The sequence below is a fragment of the Channa argus genome, chromosome 1 (assembly GCF_033026475.1).
Source record: "Channa argus isolate prfri chromosome 1, Channa argus male v1.0, whole genome shotgun sequence".
In the NCBI taxonomy this organism is placed as follows: Eukaryota; Metazoa; Chordata; class Actinopteri; order Anabantiformes; family Channidae; genus Channa; species Channa argus.
This window is the reverse complement of record NC_090197.1, coordinates 38,425,725-38,443,613: the sequence shown is the minus strand read 5'-3', so window position 1 is coordinate 38,443,613 and position 17,889 is coordinate 38,425,725. Positions and strand designations below refer to the sequence as shown.

Here is a 17,889-nt window from a genome sequence, read left to right as displayed (position 1 = left end):
TGTCCTCACACACAACTTGTGATTCAAGTCAGAAATTTGATATTTTCAAAATATGAGTTTTATATATATATATAACTCATAACAGCCATCTCTTTAACTATCTGAAGTACCATTAGTTATGTTGGATGGGTCCTTCCTCAGATACCAATCAGGACAAAATTTATAGATATGAACAGATATGAGCTGAGATGTGAGTGATGCCATTACGAATTCTGTCAACAGAAATCCCTTGTGTGTAGGATTCAAAATGTCAAAGGATTATTTTAACTCCAGATTTCAATATCAAAATGGTCCCAATCCAAAGATGAGATATGCTCCAGATATGAACCTGAACTTTATTATATGTGTGTTTTCATTAAAATTATCTGGATCGAACAATCTGTGCAGTATTGTATTTACAATAATACTGCTGGCAAAAATCAGTTTTCACCTCTACCAGGTCTGGACAGATCTGATATCTTGTGGCGTTCAAGTGTTGACTTTTATCGTGGTTGAATCATGGGTGAATCCATGAAAACATACACATTTGATTTGATGCATAATGTATGCAGAGGATTTCCTTCTTTGTTTAGAATACTTTCATCAGTGTAAAGACCAGGAAGCAGGTCTCAATTCACCAGACCATGAAATGACTCACCCATTGTCCAGAATATTTATTTCTTAGCCCTTTATACCTGTCTTTTTTTTTTTTTTAAATAAGACTCCACATTAAACCATAAACCTTAAAATCCTTTAATGGCTCTTTCAGAGTGAGTCATCTGACAAGCCACACCCAGCACCGTTCGTGTGTTTAACAGCTTGAGTTATTTTTGTTGGTGTGTTTCTGTCAGTTATTCATTTCCACGACACAGATGGACTCAAACTATTATCCTCCTGTCATCAACAAAGGTTTTCTTGGATTTATTTTTTCGAAAATACAATATGTAGATATAATAGCCATAAATCTGTGAAAAATATTGTGATGTTAGCATTATACTTTAAAGTAACGTCTACTTTGATCATCTCTCCAGGTTGTGTACAGTTGGTCCTCTGTGGGTTTATTTTGTGCATCTGTTGGAACAGAGACAGGTCTATCTCCCACTCTGTTTGTCCAGGTTACTCTCAGTTTGACCTTAAACTTTCCAGCAAAATTCCAGCAAAGCGTCTCTTCCCAGAGAGCAATTGACTTTAAGAGATCTCTCTCTCCTTTCCTTTGCCCAGTTCTCTTGTGCTTGGTTTTAATTTCACAAGTTTTCATGGTTGGGTAAAACTTGAAATCCAGTTTGACTTAAGCAGATCCAGCAGAATGACTCTGTCTAAGAAGTGTGACACTAACAAGAACTATCTTCTTTTTTCTCTTCTCCTCATTCTTAATATACCTTGTACAGCATAAGACTTCTTCTTGACATACAGTATTGCTAATGCAGAGATTTTTTTTACTTCCTCAAATGGGAATTCAATTAAAGAACCATAAAAATGTTAAAAGTTTAATGAGCACTTGAGTCCAAATTGTTAAATGCATTGAAAGTAAATGTGCCTGTCAGTGTGATTCTGCATACACAGAGGCGAGAGTTTCAATATTCTGTCACGTGGCAGTTATTTCTGTATTAACTCTTTTAAAGAAAAGTCATGCCTGCAAGTGTGGATGTTGTCTCTTAAGGCGTGTTGCTGGAGGATGACAGCTGCAGTCAGCTTGGATCCGCACTGATGGTAACCCAGACCCACAACTAAAAACCCTGTCAGCAACTATCAGTATGTCCATACTGTCTTTTCAAGCCACTTCTGTAGCTCATCCTTTGATGTACATGCCCAGTATGTTTCTAATGTTCACATTTCTCTGCAAAATGGTTCAAAGGTCTTTTGCGTGCAACTATGAAGTAACAGTTAAATAACAACACACAAACTTTATGTTGGGTGTTTTTATTGTTGCTTACTTAAGCTAATCTCCTCCTGGTGCTCACAGAAAATAGAGGGGTTGTCTGCACACTTAAATAAAGAAGGTGTTTTAAGGTAACCACTACAACTGTATACTGATGCTTTCTAAGAAAGAAAGAGCAGGACTGTCATGCCATTGAATCCATCTTTGACTCCAGGCTTTAAGCAATAGAAGTACTTTGGTTTAGGTCAGAGTTAGACCTGTATTTTGATTAAATGCAAATAAACACGTTATATTTGATTGTATTAAGCCATTCCAAAACCTGTAACCCAACCAAAACCAAGTGCAGTGGGTCCCTAAACATAACCTTAAAAAAGTTTAACTTTGTTGTCGAAAACACTGGATGTTCTACAATATAATCTATTCAATATCAATGTATTTGTGATTTTCCATTAACATTAACATTCCTTCATATGCTAAAAGTAAACAAATGTATTTGCATTGGCAAATGTGTATGTGAATAAAAATTTCATTTTTTAGATAAAAGGGTTGCTTTAAAGGAAGAATTGGGGGAAATTACTTACATAAAACAAAATCCAAATGACAAATAGCAACATTTGTTATAATCCATTCAAAGATATCTGAGTCCTTAAGCCTTAATACATATGTGCATCATTGCTGCAGTATTGCCTCAAGTGTAGACATAAAATGAATATTTTGACCCACCACACTACAGCTTTTCATGAACAACATGACTAAGCCACAAATCTCCTCTTTAGATTAACAGGTGGGCCTTGCCAGAAGCTAGCATGTTCAGAGGACAAATGGCTATTAGATGTCAAACCAAGGCGGTTAAGCCCGCCGTTCTCAGGTCACAGCTTAATGCAATGTTTGTGCCACATGGCCCACAGCGTGGCAGGCAAGAGGCGAAGTGTGACAGCAAATCGTTGGCCGGTCATGAATAATGATTCTGATTTCGGGCTCAGTTTGTGCTCACTAAGGAACAATTTGATCAATACTGCCTCTTTAATAGCTTAAATGTCCATAAAGTGTTCATTTGTCAACTGTCCTTCGATGCATTTTTGCAGGTTTCTCCAAACAACAATGACCTAAGAACATACCCTGTGTTTTTATTTGAAAGAACAATGTGCTCATTGTTCTTAAAATTGGCTGTAACCTCATGTTAACTTTAAGATAGGATAGTTTATTAACTAGTAAATAAAAGAAAACAATATGTCATTAGTATAAATTGTTTGTGTCAACTTTTGTCGACTCTTGTCACTTGGCAAACTTTGTTTATTTATGCTTTATTATAGGGTGGTTCATCTACATCATCCATTAAAATCACTGAACTCACACCTCCTCTGGTATATGTGTTACACATTAACTCTGACCTTGGCAGGTGCAGAACAAATCCAATGAGTCTTTTCTGTTTCAAGTAGAGACCCTCAAAATGAAGTATTAGAAAATTAGGTGTTCTCATTTCCTGGCTTCAGAAATAGATTCTCCTTCTCCCCAGGGAAACAAAAGAAAAAGAAAATAAGTAAAAGCATCTTTATTTGTCTCCTTTCACAGTCGTGTCTGTGCTTTAGTAAAAGTGTACACTAGTGTTGTTTCAGTTGCTGCGTATTTCAAAGTAATTAAATATATGAATTATACATGGAATATATGAAAGGATGTTTATTGATATATAACAGTTTATAGTATTTGCTTCAATAATATTAGTTTCTCAGTAAAAATCTTGTTTTGTGTAGCAGATCTATGTTTTCACCTGATGACAGCTCAGGTGTATATCTTTAGGTGATTAATTAATGTTCACCTGTTTTCCAGTTGTTTATCAATTACTGCAATTAAATCTTCATGTCACTGCCATAGAAGTGATTCATCTAGCATGCCTTATTTAATATGATCTCAGTATTGAATAGGAACCATCTGTTTATATTCACAATCTATGCTGAAGAGAGACACTGTTGCCACTACACAGTGTCATGATTTGTTTAATAAAACTCTTAGTGAGATCAGAATCTCCTTGGTAACTTGTACCTGTGTGAAAAAATAAAATAAAATTACAGACTGAATACCTTCCATCAAGCCCTCTGAAATAACAAACTGTTTTACTGTATTCTTATCAAGCATCTGTTGGCCTCTTTCCCACTGTTTTTGTTGTCCAATGGGGAAAAAAATGACAGCTCAAAGGCTATTGCATTGGGGGACTGCACTACTTAGAAAAGTGAATAATTACATTTGTGATGATGGAAAGAGGTTTTCTAATACTTGAGTTGTTTCATGAGTTGATTTTTCTGGAGAACTTTGTTTTAAATAAAAAGCTAATTTCAAGAGTTGCAGGAAGACATGAATCTGAGAATGAATACATTTTGGTTCAGGTGGACTAAGAAGGATGTTATCACTTATGTGCTATCACAGTATGTCAGAGGAAACTTATCAATAAAATAAAATGTAATATATAACTTTAAGTAAATAGTACAGGCTTGGTGTATTTTAAGCAAGGGCTGATGTAATGTTCTACTGTTAGTAGTAGAGAGACCCTGAACAACCCTGTTTGATTGGATAGAAATCTATTGACTTTTAAACCTGTGGCATGTGATTCACATGATTTTATATCTACATAAAAACTGGGACAATCCTCTCTCAACAGAGACTCAGGTAATCCTAACAACAACCCACAGGTGACCATCAAAGTGTCAATGACTTAAAATCTCCTCAGAGATTATGTGCCTGCCACTCCAAGCCGGTTAGAAGAGATGAAATCTTTCAGATGTTAAGTGAAACCTCTTCAGGAGCATCAAACAAACTGGCACTTAAAAGCACTTTTGAATCAACTATAACCTGAATGACTGAAGTCTCAGCCTAGGTAAGGAGGCAATTAATAAATCCTGAATTACCCTTAGTGTATCTCCCACGAAGAACAAAAGTGTATCAGCTTCTGTATGTTGGGAAGACAGATACCAGAGCCACACCAGAGTGCAAACAACGAAAAAACACAAATTCCTATCAATGCTGTTAACTGCTAAAAGGTCCAGTCTTACAGAAGGGCTGTGTCTGGTGAGCACTTGATGGAAGATGGGTTTTATATCAGAGGAGCGTTGAAGTACTCCACCTGGGCAGAAGCTAATCTGCAATCTAACAGTAGGGTGCAGAGCCAATTTAAAAATCCATGTTATTTAAGAGCAGGCTCCTATAAAGGACTCTTTAGGGAGTCGTCAGTTGACTGTGAGATAAAATTTGTCTATGCTGGTCAAAAAAGCTCTCAAAACATCACTTTGCACAGTCTCGGGTGAGTCAGGGTCCTAAGTTTCTGATAATGTTCTGATAATTTCTCCTAGTAAATGCAGAATATCTTTAAGATGCCACTCATGTACGGAATCAAACAGGGTTCCATTGACTTACAATTTCCCTTTTTTCCACTTTTCACTGAATGAGTGGTTTTTCTATTCCAATGACACTTGGAAAACATAAATGTGTAATATTGCTATTTTCTAAGATTTGTGGCTACATGAAAAGACTGTTTAGCAAAACATCATCATGGGTTCCTCTTCTTTGTCTCAGCAGGGTAAAATTCCATTCTGTTGCTTCTTATTTTGTAGTGCAGACAGCACAGTAGAGGTGTTGCTATTGATTATCTGCCACTATTAAGAGTAAAAATAAATATATATTCGTACTGCAGGGAGACATTTTAGTTGACTGACTTCAGAAACATAAGGATACAGTGTGTTATGTACAATCAGCTGTTACATAATAATAGTCCGTGTTTGGATGAACATCTGTTTTCCTGTCCCACCAAAAGAACATTTCATTTCAAAATTGTTCCTCTCTGACAATAGGTGGCTGAAAGCTGACATAATGTTTGCAGTGCCAGACATGAATCCATGTTTGTTTGGAGAGGATGTGAGATCATTTTCCCCTCTATCTTTTCATACTTTGTGAAGAGCAAGGCATTAAAAATGTCTCAAATCAATTTGCAGACAGACACACACAAACACATACACACATACACAAACACACATGTTACAGTACATCTGTATTTCACTAAACTTCATATACACCTGTGTTGATTCTTCTTATAGTTTTCATTAGCTCAAAATGCAGATGTCCTCAATAACCACCACCCATATGAGGTTGTTCACAGCAAAGAATAGCACTGCTTTTTAATTTTTTGTCATGTATTTGTTATTCTATGAGTTGTTGGGTTCCTGTACGCCAGAGAAGATGCTCATGATCACTATCATTTATGCTGTCAGGCTGTGCTGGAGGAGCACAGTATTTTACACAACAGTTGAAAGAGCTGCTGTGTCTCGAAGATATTATTTAATCCGCCACCACCACTGCTTAATTATTAGAAAACAGACTGAGAGCTGGTGACCATTTTCTGAGGCTTTTCATGTTTTTTTCCCCAGCTTGTATCTATTTGACCAGCAGGAGTGAAACAAATTCCTGTATTGTTTATTTTTTTTTGTTACCTTTTTAACACACTGGGTTTTAGTTAAAGTTTTAGCGCAGCAACTGACAAGCAGGCGTGTACTGTAGCTTTCATTCGCTATCTGTTAGGTCTTAGAATATTTACAACCTTTAAAGCCTTAAATACTTAGTTTAAAAGTACTGTAATTACCAGTTAGAAAATAATGGTATAGTACACAATCTATATGTCACGGCTGGGACGCCGGCCCGTGTTGCCCTGGTGACCATCACCTCCCCGCGGTGCTGCCCAATCAGCGCCAACCCTCTACACCTGTCTCCTCCCCTTTGTTTGCCCTGGTTCATTTCTGTCACAACGTCTTCCTGTTCCCCGTGATTCAAATTACCTGCTCCCCCAAATCCCCCCGAGCTGATTTTCTCCTTTCCGAGTTACTCTGGGTTTATTTCTCGCCTGGCCGCTGGACCCCGGTGTCCCCGGTGAACTTTTGCTCTGCACGTCGTCATAGTAAGAGACTTTTTACGCAACTCTGCTCTTGATGATTTAGTGTATTTTGGACTTTTATTTAGAAGCAGACAGAGGTGGTACTTTTGATATCTTTTCTCTTCAGACACTTTTAGTTGCTACTTTCTATCTTTTAGTTGTTGTTTTGTGGTTGCCGTTGTTGTCTCCTTTTTCCCTCGTGGTTTCAGCCGCCCTTAGTTCTCTTTTCTTCGTCCTCTCACCTGCACCGGCTCCTTCCCCTCCCCTCATCTCCCCTCTTCTCCCCTCGCCTCTCCTCCCCTGTCCTCTGACGTCCCCTCCCCTGTCCTTACATCATCCAAGCCAGTATCTGCTCGTCCGGTCCCCTCTGCTGCACACCTCGCCGCCCTGTCAGTCCACCTGTCCCATCACTAAACCTATATTCAATAGACTATACCTTGGTTTCCTACTCATTCGCTTGTCCTGCACTTTTCTGAGTCCGATAAATCAGATATTAAAAACCTGATACTGTATTAATTAGCATTCATTAAAATATTTAGCGCCGTTTTTCATGAATCAGGATATATGACGAAATCCAATGTCTGAATGTGAATTTTTGCAGTGGAGCACAGCACATATCTTTTCTGTATGTCAGACTAGTCAAACCCACATTTACCTTGAGTTCGAGCTGAGTAAACGGAAGTAACCATTGTAAACAAGATCTGAACATAACTTGCCATCACTGTCTTAGGTTGATAAACAGTGCCCCCCTGTGTTAACAGAAGCACACACATACATTCAGGCTCAGTCACAAACAGTGGTATTGATTAATGTTGTTGACCTTATAAAAAAATTGTCAAAAAAGTCAACAACTTTATTGGCCAAAAGTGCAGATCTTGAAGCCATAGCGTAATTTTGCAACAATCCAAAAAAATGTATTGATTTCTAGACAGGCTACACAGACCCTTCAGTACAATCAACACCAATATGATCACCAAGCATAACTTTATTAAATACATTTACATTAACTTTTTCTTTGTTTAAATCAAGGATATCGTTGGATATCCCTTCTAGTTTGATTAGCAGGCATTGAGAATCTAAAACAGGTAAGTGAGTCAGCAAGTGGATGATTAGTGCCCACGGGTGTTATAACAGAAATAGAACGAAGTTGTCAGTGGTTTTATTCACTTTGTTGTAAGAAAACACTTGTAAAAGGTGATGAATATAGAGTCATAAGTTTTTCCCTTCTGCCTATGACTAATGTCAAGACTGTTAATAGGAATCAGGGCCAAAATGTTAGAGCTGTGGAATTCTGGGTTATTTTTGTATTATTGTCACTACTTTAAATTGCTATGACCAGAAGGTGTTTTTAGTCGTATAAAAACTCACGTCTCTAAACGATGAATTTGCACACAGATGCAGCAGCATTGCAAGCCACAAAGTGACATTGAAACATGAAAGCTCAATATTATCTAACTTTTGGGCACACTCAGGAAGTGAGTGTGTCAATGTGATAGCTCAAACTATATGAACGTTTAAAAGATGAGGAAATCTGAAAAAAACACACTTTTCACAGTACTAGGCCTTCAACCAAGCATAGAGCATCTGTTTCCTTGTAACAACCTTTCACTCTCTAATGTGTCATATCATTCAAACCTTTGAGTTTCTGTTTGAGTTTGGGACTGTTAGAAAGATAAAGAGAGATTTAGAGATAAATGATGAGCTTTTCCTTTCCCAGTGTTTTTATATATAGAAAGTAAACATATATTCACACTATCACATTGGCTGGGTGGTTAGAAAGTACATTATAGCCTACAGCATATTTTGTAATATGCCATGTTTCTACAGACGGATGTTTTATAAAATAGAATTTTTTTTAGCCACTAAAATAAATTAATGAGCCCATTAAATGGAGGGATTTTGCATTTCATCTCAGTGGTGACAAGGTAATTGGGGTAATATCTCAGTTAATACTGGGGTATGAGCTTGTAATTTGTTGAATGTGTATATTTTTTAGAAAACTAACTCTAATCCCAAAATATTTAAATTTTTTTTTCACAAAAATATTAGTAGATTTTATATGGGGTTAAGGTTTGGCTGCTATTACCACCACATTTAGACGTGTCATTTGAAAACAAACATCTCATTGAACATTAGTATAAAAACTTAAGAATGTTATATTTCGATAGTATAATTTGTATTTCTCTTTCATTAGTTATATTCTGCACAAAAACATATTATAGTTTGATAGTGTATCAAGGAATGACTTGGCCCTGTGTGTGTGTGTGTGTGTGTGTGTGTGTGTGTGTGTATATATATATATATATATATATATATATGCTACTTGTAACTTAGTTAACACATTATTATATGCCTTATAGAACTGGTGCTGCTCTTCTTATTTCCCACTTTTTGACACTGACTGCACTGCTTTGATCCACTCCTTTCTTTCTTCACCTGTAGCAGCTTGGAGGAAGTAATGAGTGTCGTCTGAGGTGATGATCTCAAAAAGGTTGCCGTCAATTTCATATTTTTTGGCTGAAACCAGAAAAATAAGGGGGAAAGGAATTAAACAGGATGGCTCCACGAGTAATTGCTGACAGTATACCGTACATACAGTAGTTAATTATATTTACTGGTCACACTGAGGAAGCCAAAGAGCATATGAATCCTGTGGCAGGCATTTCACTCACCATCAGGGACAAACTCCACAGCTGTAACCACAGACCCACGGAGGTGGATCGAACCCAGGGGCTCATCACCCTGAGACAAAGACAGCGAGGGGACAAAAGGAGAAATTTAAGATGAAGAAAAGTGAGGAAAAGTTATTGACAACATTGTTCAAATGTATTTCAGCTTGTACATCTCAGTATATTTACCTTTGTAGGATCATAATAGTGCATATAAGCAGGATCATCCCTTAGTATGAACTTTCGAACCTTCCAGTTTTTTCTCCTATGCCCCTGTAATAAAATAAATAATGTGTTATGTCTCGCAACACAATTCCCCACAGTTAGTGACTGTTTACACCTTGTAAAGCATAAGGTGCAACCAAAAACACTGAATCATTTGTTTTCTCGTTCACCTGTTTCAGTAAGCAGCCTTGTTTAATGATATTCCCTCTGAATTCTTCCTTCAAAAGCACATCTTCATCACTGGAGTAGCCTTCACAGAAGAACCCACTGTCAGCCTGCCACAAATCACAACAGTCATGCATACATTATACACAGTACATGTTCTTAGACTTTTATTCTCACGCTTGTCATACCCACACTCATCAGCTAAGATGATCGAGTTCTTTGGTAAATGGTAAACTTACAAAGTAGTAAAGTGCGGTTGTCTCATCTAAGAAAGCTGTTTGGTCCCCACAGTCAGCCCCTTCTTTTGCTTGGTCGCCTGCTGGCTGCAGGAAACCCTCATTTAGGAGCCCTGTTGCTAACATGAGGGCCTCAGGCCTATTTCTCGCTTTTTCCTTTGAAATCAGCCACTCAACCACTGTCACACCTGCACGAAAATGCAGAAGTAGAAAATGTTGCATCAATTAGAACTTCTGGGGGGAAAAAAAAACACCTGCAATTTTATTAGCCAAGATAGCCGAAGTACCAGCGAAGCAGTGATTGAAGACGCGATTGTCCTGCTCCAGTTTTAACTCTCTCACTCCATCATCCTGGTCTTTCATCAGTGTATACAGCTCACTAAGCAAACACAATTATATTGTCAACATGTTTGGACATGCTGTAATTCTATAGTGCAGTCATTAAGCCTCTCCCCCAACAGTAATTATCCAAACTTAGCGACCATAACGTGGTGCAGCAGACTTGTCAAACATGTTTATAGCATTTGGGGCAGTGCTTCAGCAGCCTCAGTCAAACTCATAACATGAGATAACATTAAGTTATTCCTCATCTTTAGCTTGTTGAACATCATGTTTGAAAAAATGGGGACAGTAAAGAACACATGTAAGCTTGTCCATACTTTTTACTGTATATTTTCCTATAAACTAATATTATACTAATACTAATACTATAACTAATAAGCTACATTTTGTATTAAAGATTAGAAGTAGATCACTCATAAGTGCTATGTGAGAACGGAGAGCTTTAAAGTTGAAACTACAAGGGAGTCAGAGATTAAATGACTAAACTATGATTGGAAAAATAATTTCCAATCATAATGTTATTGAGAAACATTTAGAGAACATACCTCAGGTTGATTGTGTCGGGCAGGCGGATGGAACGTCTTGTGGACTTCCTGGCAAACTTTTTCCCCCCCTCTAGGCAGGTAATGGCTCTCTTGATGTCCTTGACCCAAAATTCTCTCTCCTCAAGATGTGAGGCTTGGAAGAAGTGATCCTGCTTTTTGTCTGTGGTGACCTTAAAAACCAGCTGAACGGTGCATTATCATTAGTCAATTGCACCTATTTTTTTTTTTTTTATTTCTTCTCTTTAGATTTTTCCTCAGAAATTAGGAAAACAATAAACACAATTTGTCATTTAAAAAAGAACACAAGTACATTTAATCATTTTTACAATTATTATTATATTGTACTGTATTGTATTCTTGTTTCCTATTTTAACAGCTCTGACCCACATGTAAAGTTGACATTTCCCTACCGTCCTCTTATTAAAATCCTGACAAGGACTGAAGAGTGTGGCTCCCTTTAGTGGAATCATGCCTTTCGGAGATCTGTCTGTTTTCTTTTTAAAGAATTCCAGCCCATCTTCTGACAGCACCACCCATACTGCCTTCCAGGTGTTTAGGACTGTACCCTGAAGATCAATAAGTGGTGACAACAAGCAGCTTTGAGCAAAAGTGCAAAGTATTTGTTCTGTGATGTAGTTTAGATGTACACCACTTTTTGCTTTTGTCATACAGCATATTTTTAAATGTATACAATAGCTTCATTCTCTCACCACAAATACTGTAACAGTATTTTTTATAAATACTGTGTTCGTGTTTCGTTTTACATTCTGAGAAAAGTAAAAAAAAGAGAAACATACACTGCTAAAAATGAAAGCGAATAGCGCAGGCACTGTATATTGACCACATGAAAATGCAGAAATGAATACAGCTAGGACTTCTGCTAATAGACTGGGGGAACAGGAATCTGGCTTTAGTAACCCTTCTGGTGGACTATTTCCATCTGACCTGATTTAGATTTTAGCACTTAACATTGTGCAGAGTCTTTCAAAAAACACATTGTTTTACGTAATTTAGTTTTCCTAAAATATACAGGATCTTTGAATTTTTATGTTGTTTTTATATTCCTATTTTCATTTGCGGTATGAGCGATGTGTAGTTAAAGGGTATATTTTCAAAAACAAAGAACTGTTTAAATCAGCTGTCACTGTAATTTAAAGCAAACAATAGTGGAATGTTTTCAACAATTGATCAATTAAATGTGGTGCTCCAGCAAACATTTTCATCGACACAATTAACCAACTGTTTTCATCATACTTCTGTCATAACTTGTCCATTAAGAAGAAAGTTCATGTAACAGCATCATGCAAGGATTTGGCTTAGCTGTGGCTACTCTAACGCTCAAAGTCTCACACACCACATCCTTCAAAATACACCACTGATATAATATGTCAAACTAAAGACCAGTCAAGAAATATGTAGTTATTAACATAAACATTTAAGTGGTGTAGAGTTTCCAAAGAGTTTCACAAAGAAGGTCAAAATGAGGTGAATGTGCAGTATATGAGCTGACAATGTTATTTCTGACATATAGCAACAAATGTAAATAGATAAATAAAGCAAGGCAGAAATAAAATAAGATATGAATAGATGACCTATGTGCGGAAAGCAAAAAGTTACAATTAGGTCAGTCGAAAGAACATGCATGTATAAGCGCTGAACCTGTGAAATGGTCACACTCTCAATATACTTTGCTTTCCTAAGTAAATTTAGGTTTACATGCACATGCATTGTTTATACGGCCCCTGCTGATGTACATTCAGTTTGAATTAGTGTGGTTTTGAGTTTAGTAATAGCAGTATGTCCACAGCAAATAGTACAGTGTTTGTTCCCTATTAGCTCTCTGATTTTTTTGTTTGTTTGTTTTTTAGAATAATGCGTGAAACACAAACTGAAGTCCACATTTCATGCTTTACTTTGGACTCTAGAAAGAAGCAGGAACTTGAGTTCTTGTTGCGACTAGAACAGTGTGTAGTTGTGTGTTATTATGCAACATCAAAATAGCACAGACTTCTGTTCCTCTGATGCGTCGGCAGTAATCTCTCCTAACATTGATGTCCTCATTCAACAATGTACTGACGCACAGTACTGATCTATTGTTTTGTTGCATCTGTCAAACATCTCATAAATCAAATACCGTGTGCCTTTAACCTAACCCTTTTCTAACCAACAGGTAAAGCATGTGTTGCCAAACCTTAAGTGTCTCTTGACATAAAAGGATTTCAGTTGTTGCGTGGACCAAAAATACTATATAATAAAATATTGTCAGTAAAACAAATACATTTAAACTCTACAAATGTAATGGGAGGCAGTAAGTTGCAATTTGTGTCGTCATTCTTACCTTTTTCACCAAGTATCCCTCTCGGATCTCTTGTGGCTCCATTGCTCTGCTTTCAGCTGCTGTCAACTACAACTTCTGTCACTTTTTTAGACGTAAAACATTTTCCACCCAATCCTCCTACACACTCTTTCTTACTCTTTGCCTCTGTCACTCTGCCAAAACCACACGCAACACAAAAATTTGACACTGACAAACAAGCAGGAAGTTGTGTGACAGGGTGTGTGACAATAAAGACTGGTCAACCACCTTCCTCTTCTCTGTGGCAATATTAGTTACAACTACTGCTGAGCGGATGTTTTTTGAAAATAAAAGTTCAATTAAAGCGTGAAAGTTCCGATTAAAACAAATTGAACATTATTTTCCAAAAAGGGAGGTTAAGTTAGAAAAGAAACATTGCGGCGAATATGGGAACGACGTGCTGACAATCTTGGTTCAGTAAATGTGTTTAGACACTTTAGCCACCTTCAGATAAATATATAAAACTTTTTTCTGTTGTGCCTGTGATTATTTTCCCTATTACAGACTGTCTTCCAGTCCACATTTTCTTCTCATTATCTTTTAAATTATGTTTTAGGGCAGTTGCACAACTTCTTGTATGTCTGTAAGCTGGCGTACATAAAAACGTTTTTTTTTTTTATCTCTTCTGTGCCAGTGTGTGGTTAAGTGGACTTTTATTTCCTGTCTTTCACATGTATGTGCTGAAGTGTTTACTGTAATTGCACTTCATGTTGGGGTATCTAATTATTATTAGTTTCCTGCCAATTTATTATTAGCCAGAGTATAACTATGATTGCTTGTCGTATTACATCACAACATCTGAGTCAGATCTAAATGTGTTTTTCTCTGGGAAAATGTTCCTCTTTGTGCGTTTAAAAATGCCTTGTATGTGAAGTGGGCTGGCTGAGGAAACACAGACATGCATTAGAGAGTATTAACATGCGAACAAGTGAGCCATAAGACTTAAGACATAAGACATAAGAAGGCACATTAGAGATAAGCAGTATACAGTCTATTATGTATTCATTAACCATACTGATCAAGATGCTTTTTTGATTCTATGAGATTATTAAACTTTAAGTTGACCTTTGACAAGACATACTCACACCTTATGATACCACATGGTATAAAAGGAAGTATTTATATCTGAGGTGTCAGTTCAAATCAACATTGACATTTTGACATGTTATGCTCTATTTTTGTCAGAAACTTTGACTTGACCTTATGGAGATTTTTAAACTTGGTTGATGCAGCCGGAAACTGTAGGCTTAGAGAAACACATATCTTATTCACACAACTGATCAGCCACAGCATAAGAACTTGTGTACTTAATAATGTCACGGAGGACAAGGGAGCGCATGGCCACTCAGAGGTGTCTGCAGCTACACTGCCACATATGAAGGAAAATCTGAATATGTGTGACTGTATGCAGAGGTGGTAGAACAGAAGCTCAATACTCAAGCAAAAGTGAAAGCATTAAAAAAAAAACACTAAAGAAATATTCACTACAAGTACAACCTTAAATGATTTACTAAAGTAGAACTAATAAAAAGATTACCTACACTTTACTTAATTTACAAAAGCAAAAGAACCCCACCAAGAAAACAATGTAATTTAAACAATACGATGATTATGGCAAAACAGGTACATTAATTTAAAAGGCGTCAAATGTCACTGTTAATAAGGGTGGAGGTGATTTTAACCACTTTTTCTGCTGACAAGTGGTAAACCCATATTGATAGATCAGGATGTATTAGTTCATAATGTTTTTATAAACACCATGGCTGATGGATGTACACAGGAATGACACACTAACGTGCTTGAAACAATGTATTTGTGTGATGTTGCCCATGTTCCTCTAGAGGGCATCCTGAACACATTTAAAGCAAAATCAGCCTATTCACCTGTGGAAAGTATGCTTTGGTGCAGTCAGGTGTTGAGCGTAGATGAGGAAGAGCAAGACAGACTACAATGGTGGTGAATTATTGTTATGATGCAAGTAAACCAGGTGAAAATCTTTAAAGAGTTAAAACCAGTTTTTGTGAAACCGGTCAGTCAGTCAGTAATACTTCTCATAAAGTAGGAAACTGGAACACAAAACAAGCCAGTGGCAAGTTCTACATTCTGCATGTGTTGAATAGTCATTTCAATGTAAACATGGTTTAAAAATAGCTGCCTCATTTTAATCAACCGCTTTTTTTATGATAACACCACGTTATAAAAAGTCACCTTGTGACGATGATCTCATTCCTATAAAACGTGGGGAACCACAAGGACGTTCTTGGTGACCACCGCATTTATCAAAGGGACGCTGCCCATACTGTGTGTCTGTCTGGCTCGAACGCTGCATTCCACTGGCCCACGCCCATGAATAAACATCAACAGGCTGGTGTTTATGAGTTTCTTGATGAATCTTGGGGAATAAACTGTCAGCATTATAGTCTTCTTGCAGTGTGGGGATTGAAAAAGGACCTGAGGTATGGAATGTCAATTCCAATGAGAAAACAAAGACAGAAGCAAAAAGGACACAGCACAACAGTTGTATCAGCCATCAAAGGTAGTTTCAGAAAATAAATCCCTTATAGCTGAAGGAAAAAATATTAAGGAAATAAAAATACATAATAAAAATGGGTTCCTATCTCTCCTCCTCATACCTGTGTTTTTTTTTTTTTACACACACAGTGTAAATGATGCGCTGTACAACCTGAATACAGAGGAGAAATGGATCAACTTGGAAAAAACTAAAGCATTGTAAGTGAAACTGAAGAAACGGGACATATTCACTGACGCATTTCTGTCCAATACAAACTTCCTAGTAGAACACTGTGTACGGGTGGAAACTCACACCTTTTCCCCAAATTGTAGTTTGGGTGAATGAAACGATATGAAGTAAAAAGTGACTTTACTTTTCAGACCTTTACCAAAAATCACAAACTATGAATTCATTTTTCATTTTAAAAAAATACCTGCACTCAACTACAACTTTTAATATTGCTAACAATTAAATTACAGAGTATATAAATAGAGCAGATATGGGAAACATATCACTCAGGTGGCAAGTATACTGCAGGTAAAAGAAGACATATGTCAGTTTTGTGTTATTATTAGTATTATTGTGGTAAAAATATTCCTCAAACATAACACACCAATATCTGCTGACAATAGTAAATGAAAATTGACAGATTTTCTGCTGCTTTCAAGTTCACGACAACATTCAGATTCACAGCTGCTACCACTATCTTCAGCTGCTGTGGTTAACATCAAAACGAGCACACATTAGCTGCTAAACCTCCATCCACAATCCTGTCATAATTTCTTTTGAAACTTTTCTAACCTTCTGCTCTTTGGTTGCTTGGCTGTGTGGGTTGTTGTTGGATGCAGTGAAAATGATCGTTCCTCGACCATCTCTCCTTCTTGGCTGTGCAGTAATGTCAGTTTCAGAGCTATTTTCCTTTCCTTCCTCACCTAATCATGTGCTAAGCACTAGTGGTGCCTGTGCAGGCAAGCTATTCGCCTAAACCACTTTCTTTATTTTTTTATTTTTTTGGTTTTGTTTATTTATTTTTAAGTAGACATATTAAACTGACAGGTGGATTTGAAAGAGCGGGAAATTAATTATAGTCACGGACTGTAACTCCTTATGCAGCTTCAATTTCAGTATTGGGATACTTGTCTTGAAGTTTTATTCTACTTAATAAATCTCAACAGAAAAAGCGCTCAACATTTTACTCATTTTCCTTTATTTAGCAGCTGTAGCAACACTGTATTTATATTTTCTTCAATCACAGTCTGAAAAATGCTGTGATGCCTTCTTTATACCATTAGGTGAAATTAGTTCTACTTTAACACACTATATTGCAGACACAACATAACACTCTGAAATACTATACATACTATCTAATGAGTATTTGCAATTGATACATTGTAATACTTTTTTTCTTTTGCATTCTGAATGTCTTTCCCAATCCAATACTTACTGTGTTACATACTGTGTTTTTGCCACATTTACCTTGAGCTGATGGGTTCTTCCACCACTCGTATTCACTGAAGCTTATGGGGATGATTTTGGTGTTGCTCCACTTTGGTGATCACTTCCATTTTTCTTCTTCTCTTCTCTAAAGGGTCTTGAACCCAGCAATAAATACTGCATGTGCTGCTCCTACAGCTGACCCACCCTTTGCCATAGCTCTTGTTTTGCAGCTCAGGGATTGAGATGTCTTCAGCCCAGTTCTCTGTACTGTACCTCACAAGCACCATCAATAATTCTGCTAAAGAGTGCACTGAGCTGAAAATGGGAGAGTGGGGTTGGTGGGGAGGGGGGTGATGGCTTTCTCGTGGCACAGTCAATCTGTCTACCTCCCTCCATTCCTGTTGTGCTCCCTAACATGACCTTCTGCAATGCTGTTTATAACTTTGTACTTTGTGGACCCCAGGCACACACACAATGCGCATATGCTTTACCCTTCACATAATGTGGAACCCCCGCGTTATGTAGCTGAAGTGGATTCTTAAGAGAATTTATTTTTTTTGCTGGCATTTTACTGTACTATTGTTGATAAGATGCAATCTGAAAACTTTTACTTTGCTTCAAAAATACCAAGA

At 37.1% G+C, this 17,889-nt stretch overlaps 1 protein-coding gene across 1 annotated transcript; it reads right to left on the bottom strand.

Annotated features, from left to right (window-relative positions):
- Positions 1-7,570: 7,570 nt before the first annotated feature.
- Positions 7,571-13,511, bottom strand: plek (pleckstrin). Its single transcript, XM_067518800.1, has 9 exons — positions 13,291-13,511; positions 11,363-11,518; positions 10,953-11,134; positions 10,353-10,444; positions 10,069-10,253; positions 9,835-9,939; positions 9,629-9,712; positions 9,443-9,512; positions 7,571-9,287 (listed from the first exon to the last, which is right to left on the bottom strand). Exons 1-9 carry the CDS (start codon positions 13,330-13,332, stop codon positions 9,148-9,150), a joined length of 1,056 nt encoding a protein of 351 aa, XP_067374901.1. The 5' UTR covers positions 13,333-13,511; the 3' UTR covers positions 7,571-9,147.
- Positions 13,512-17,889: the final 4,378 nt, after the last annotated feature.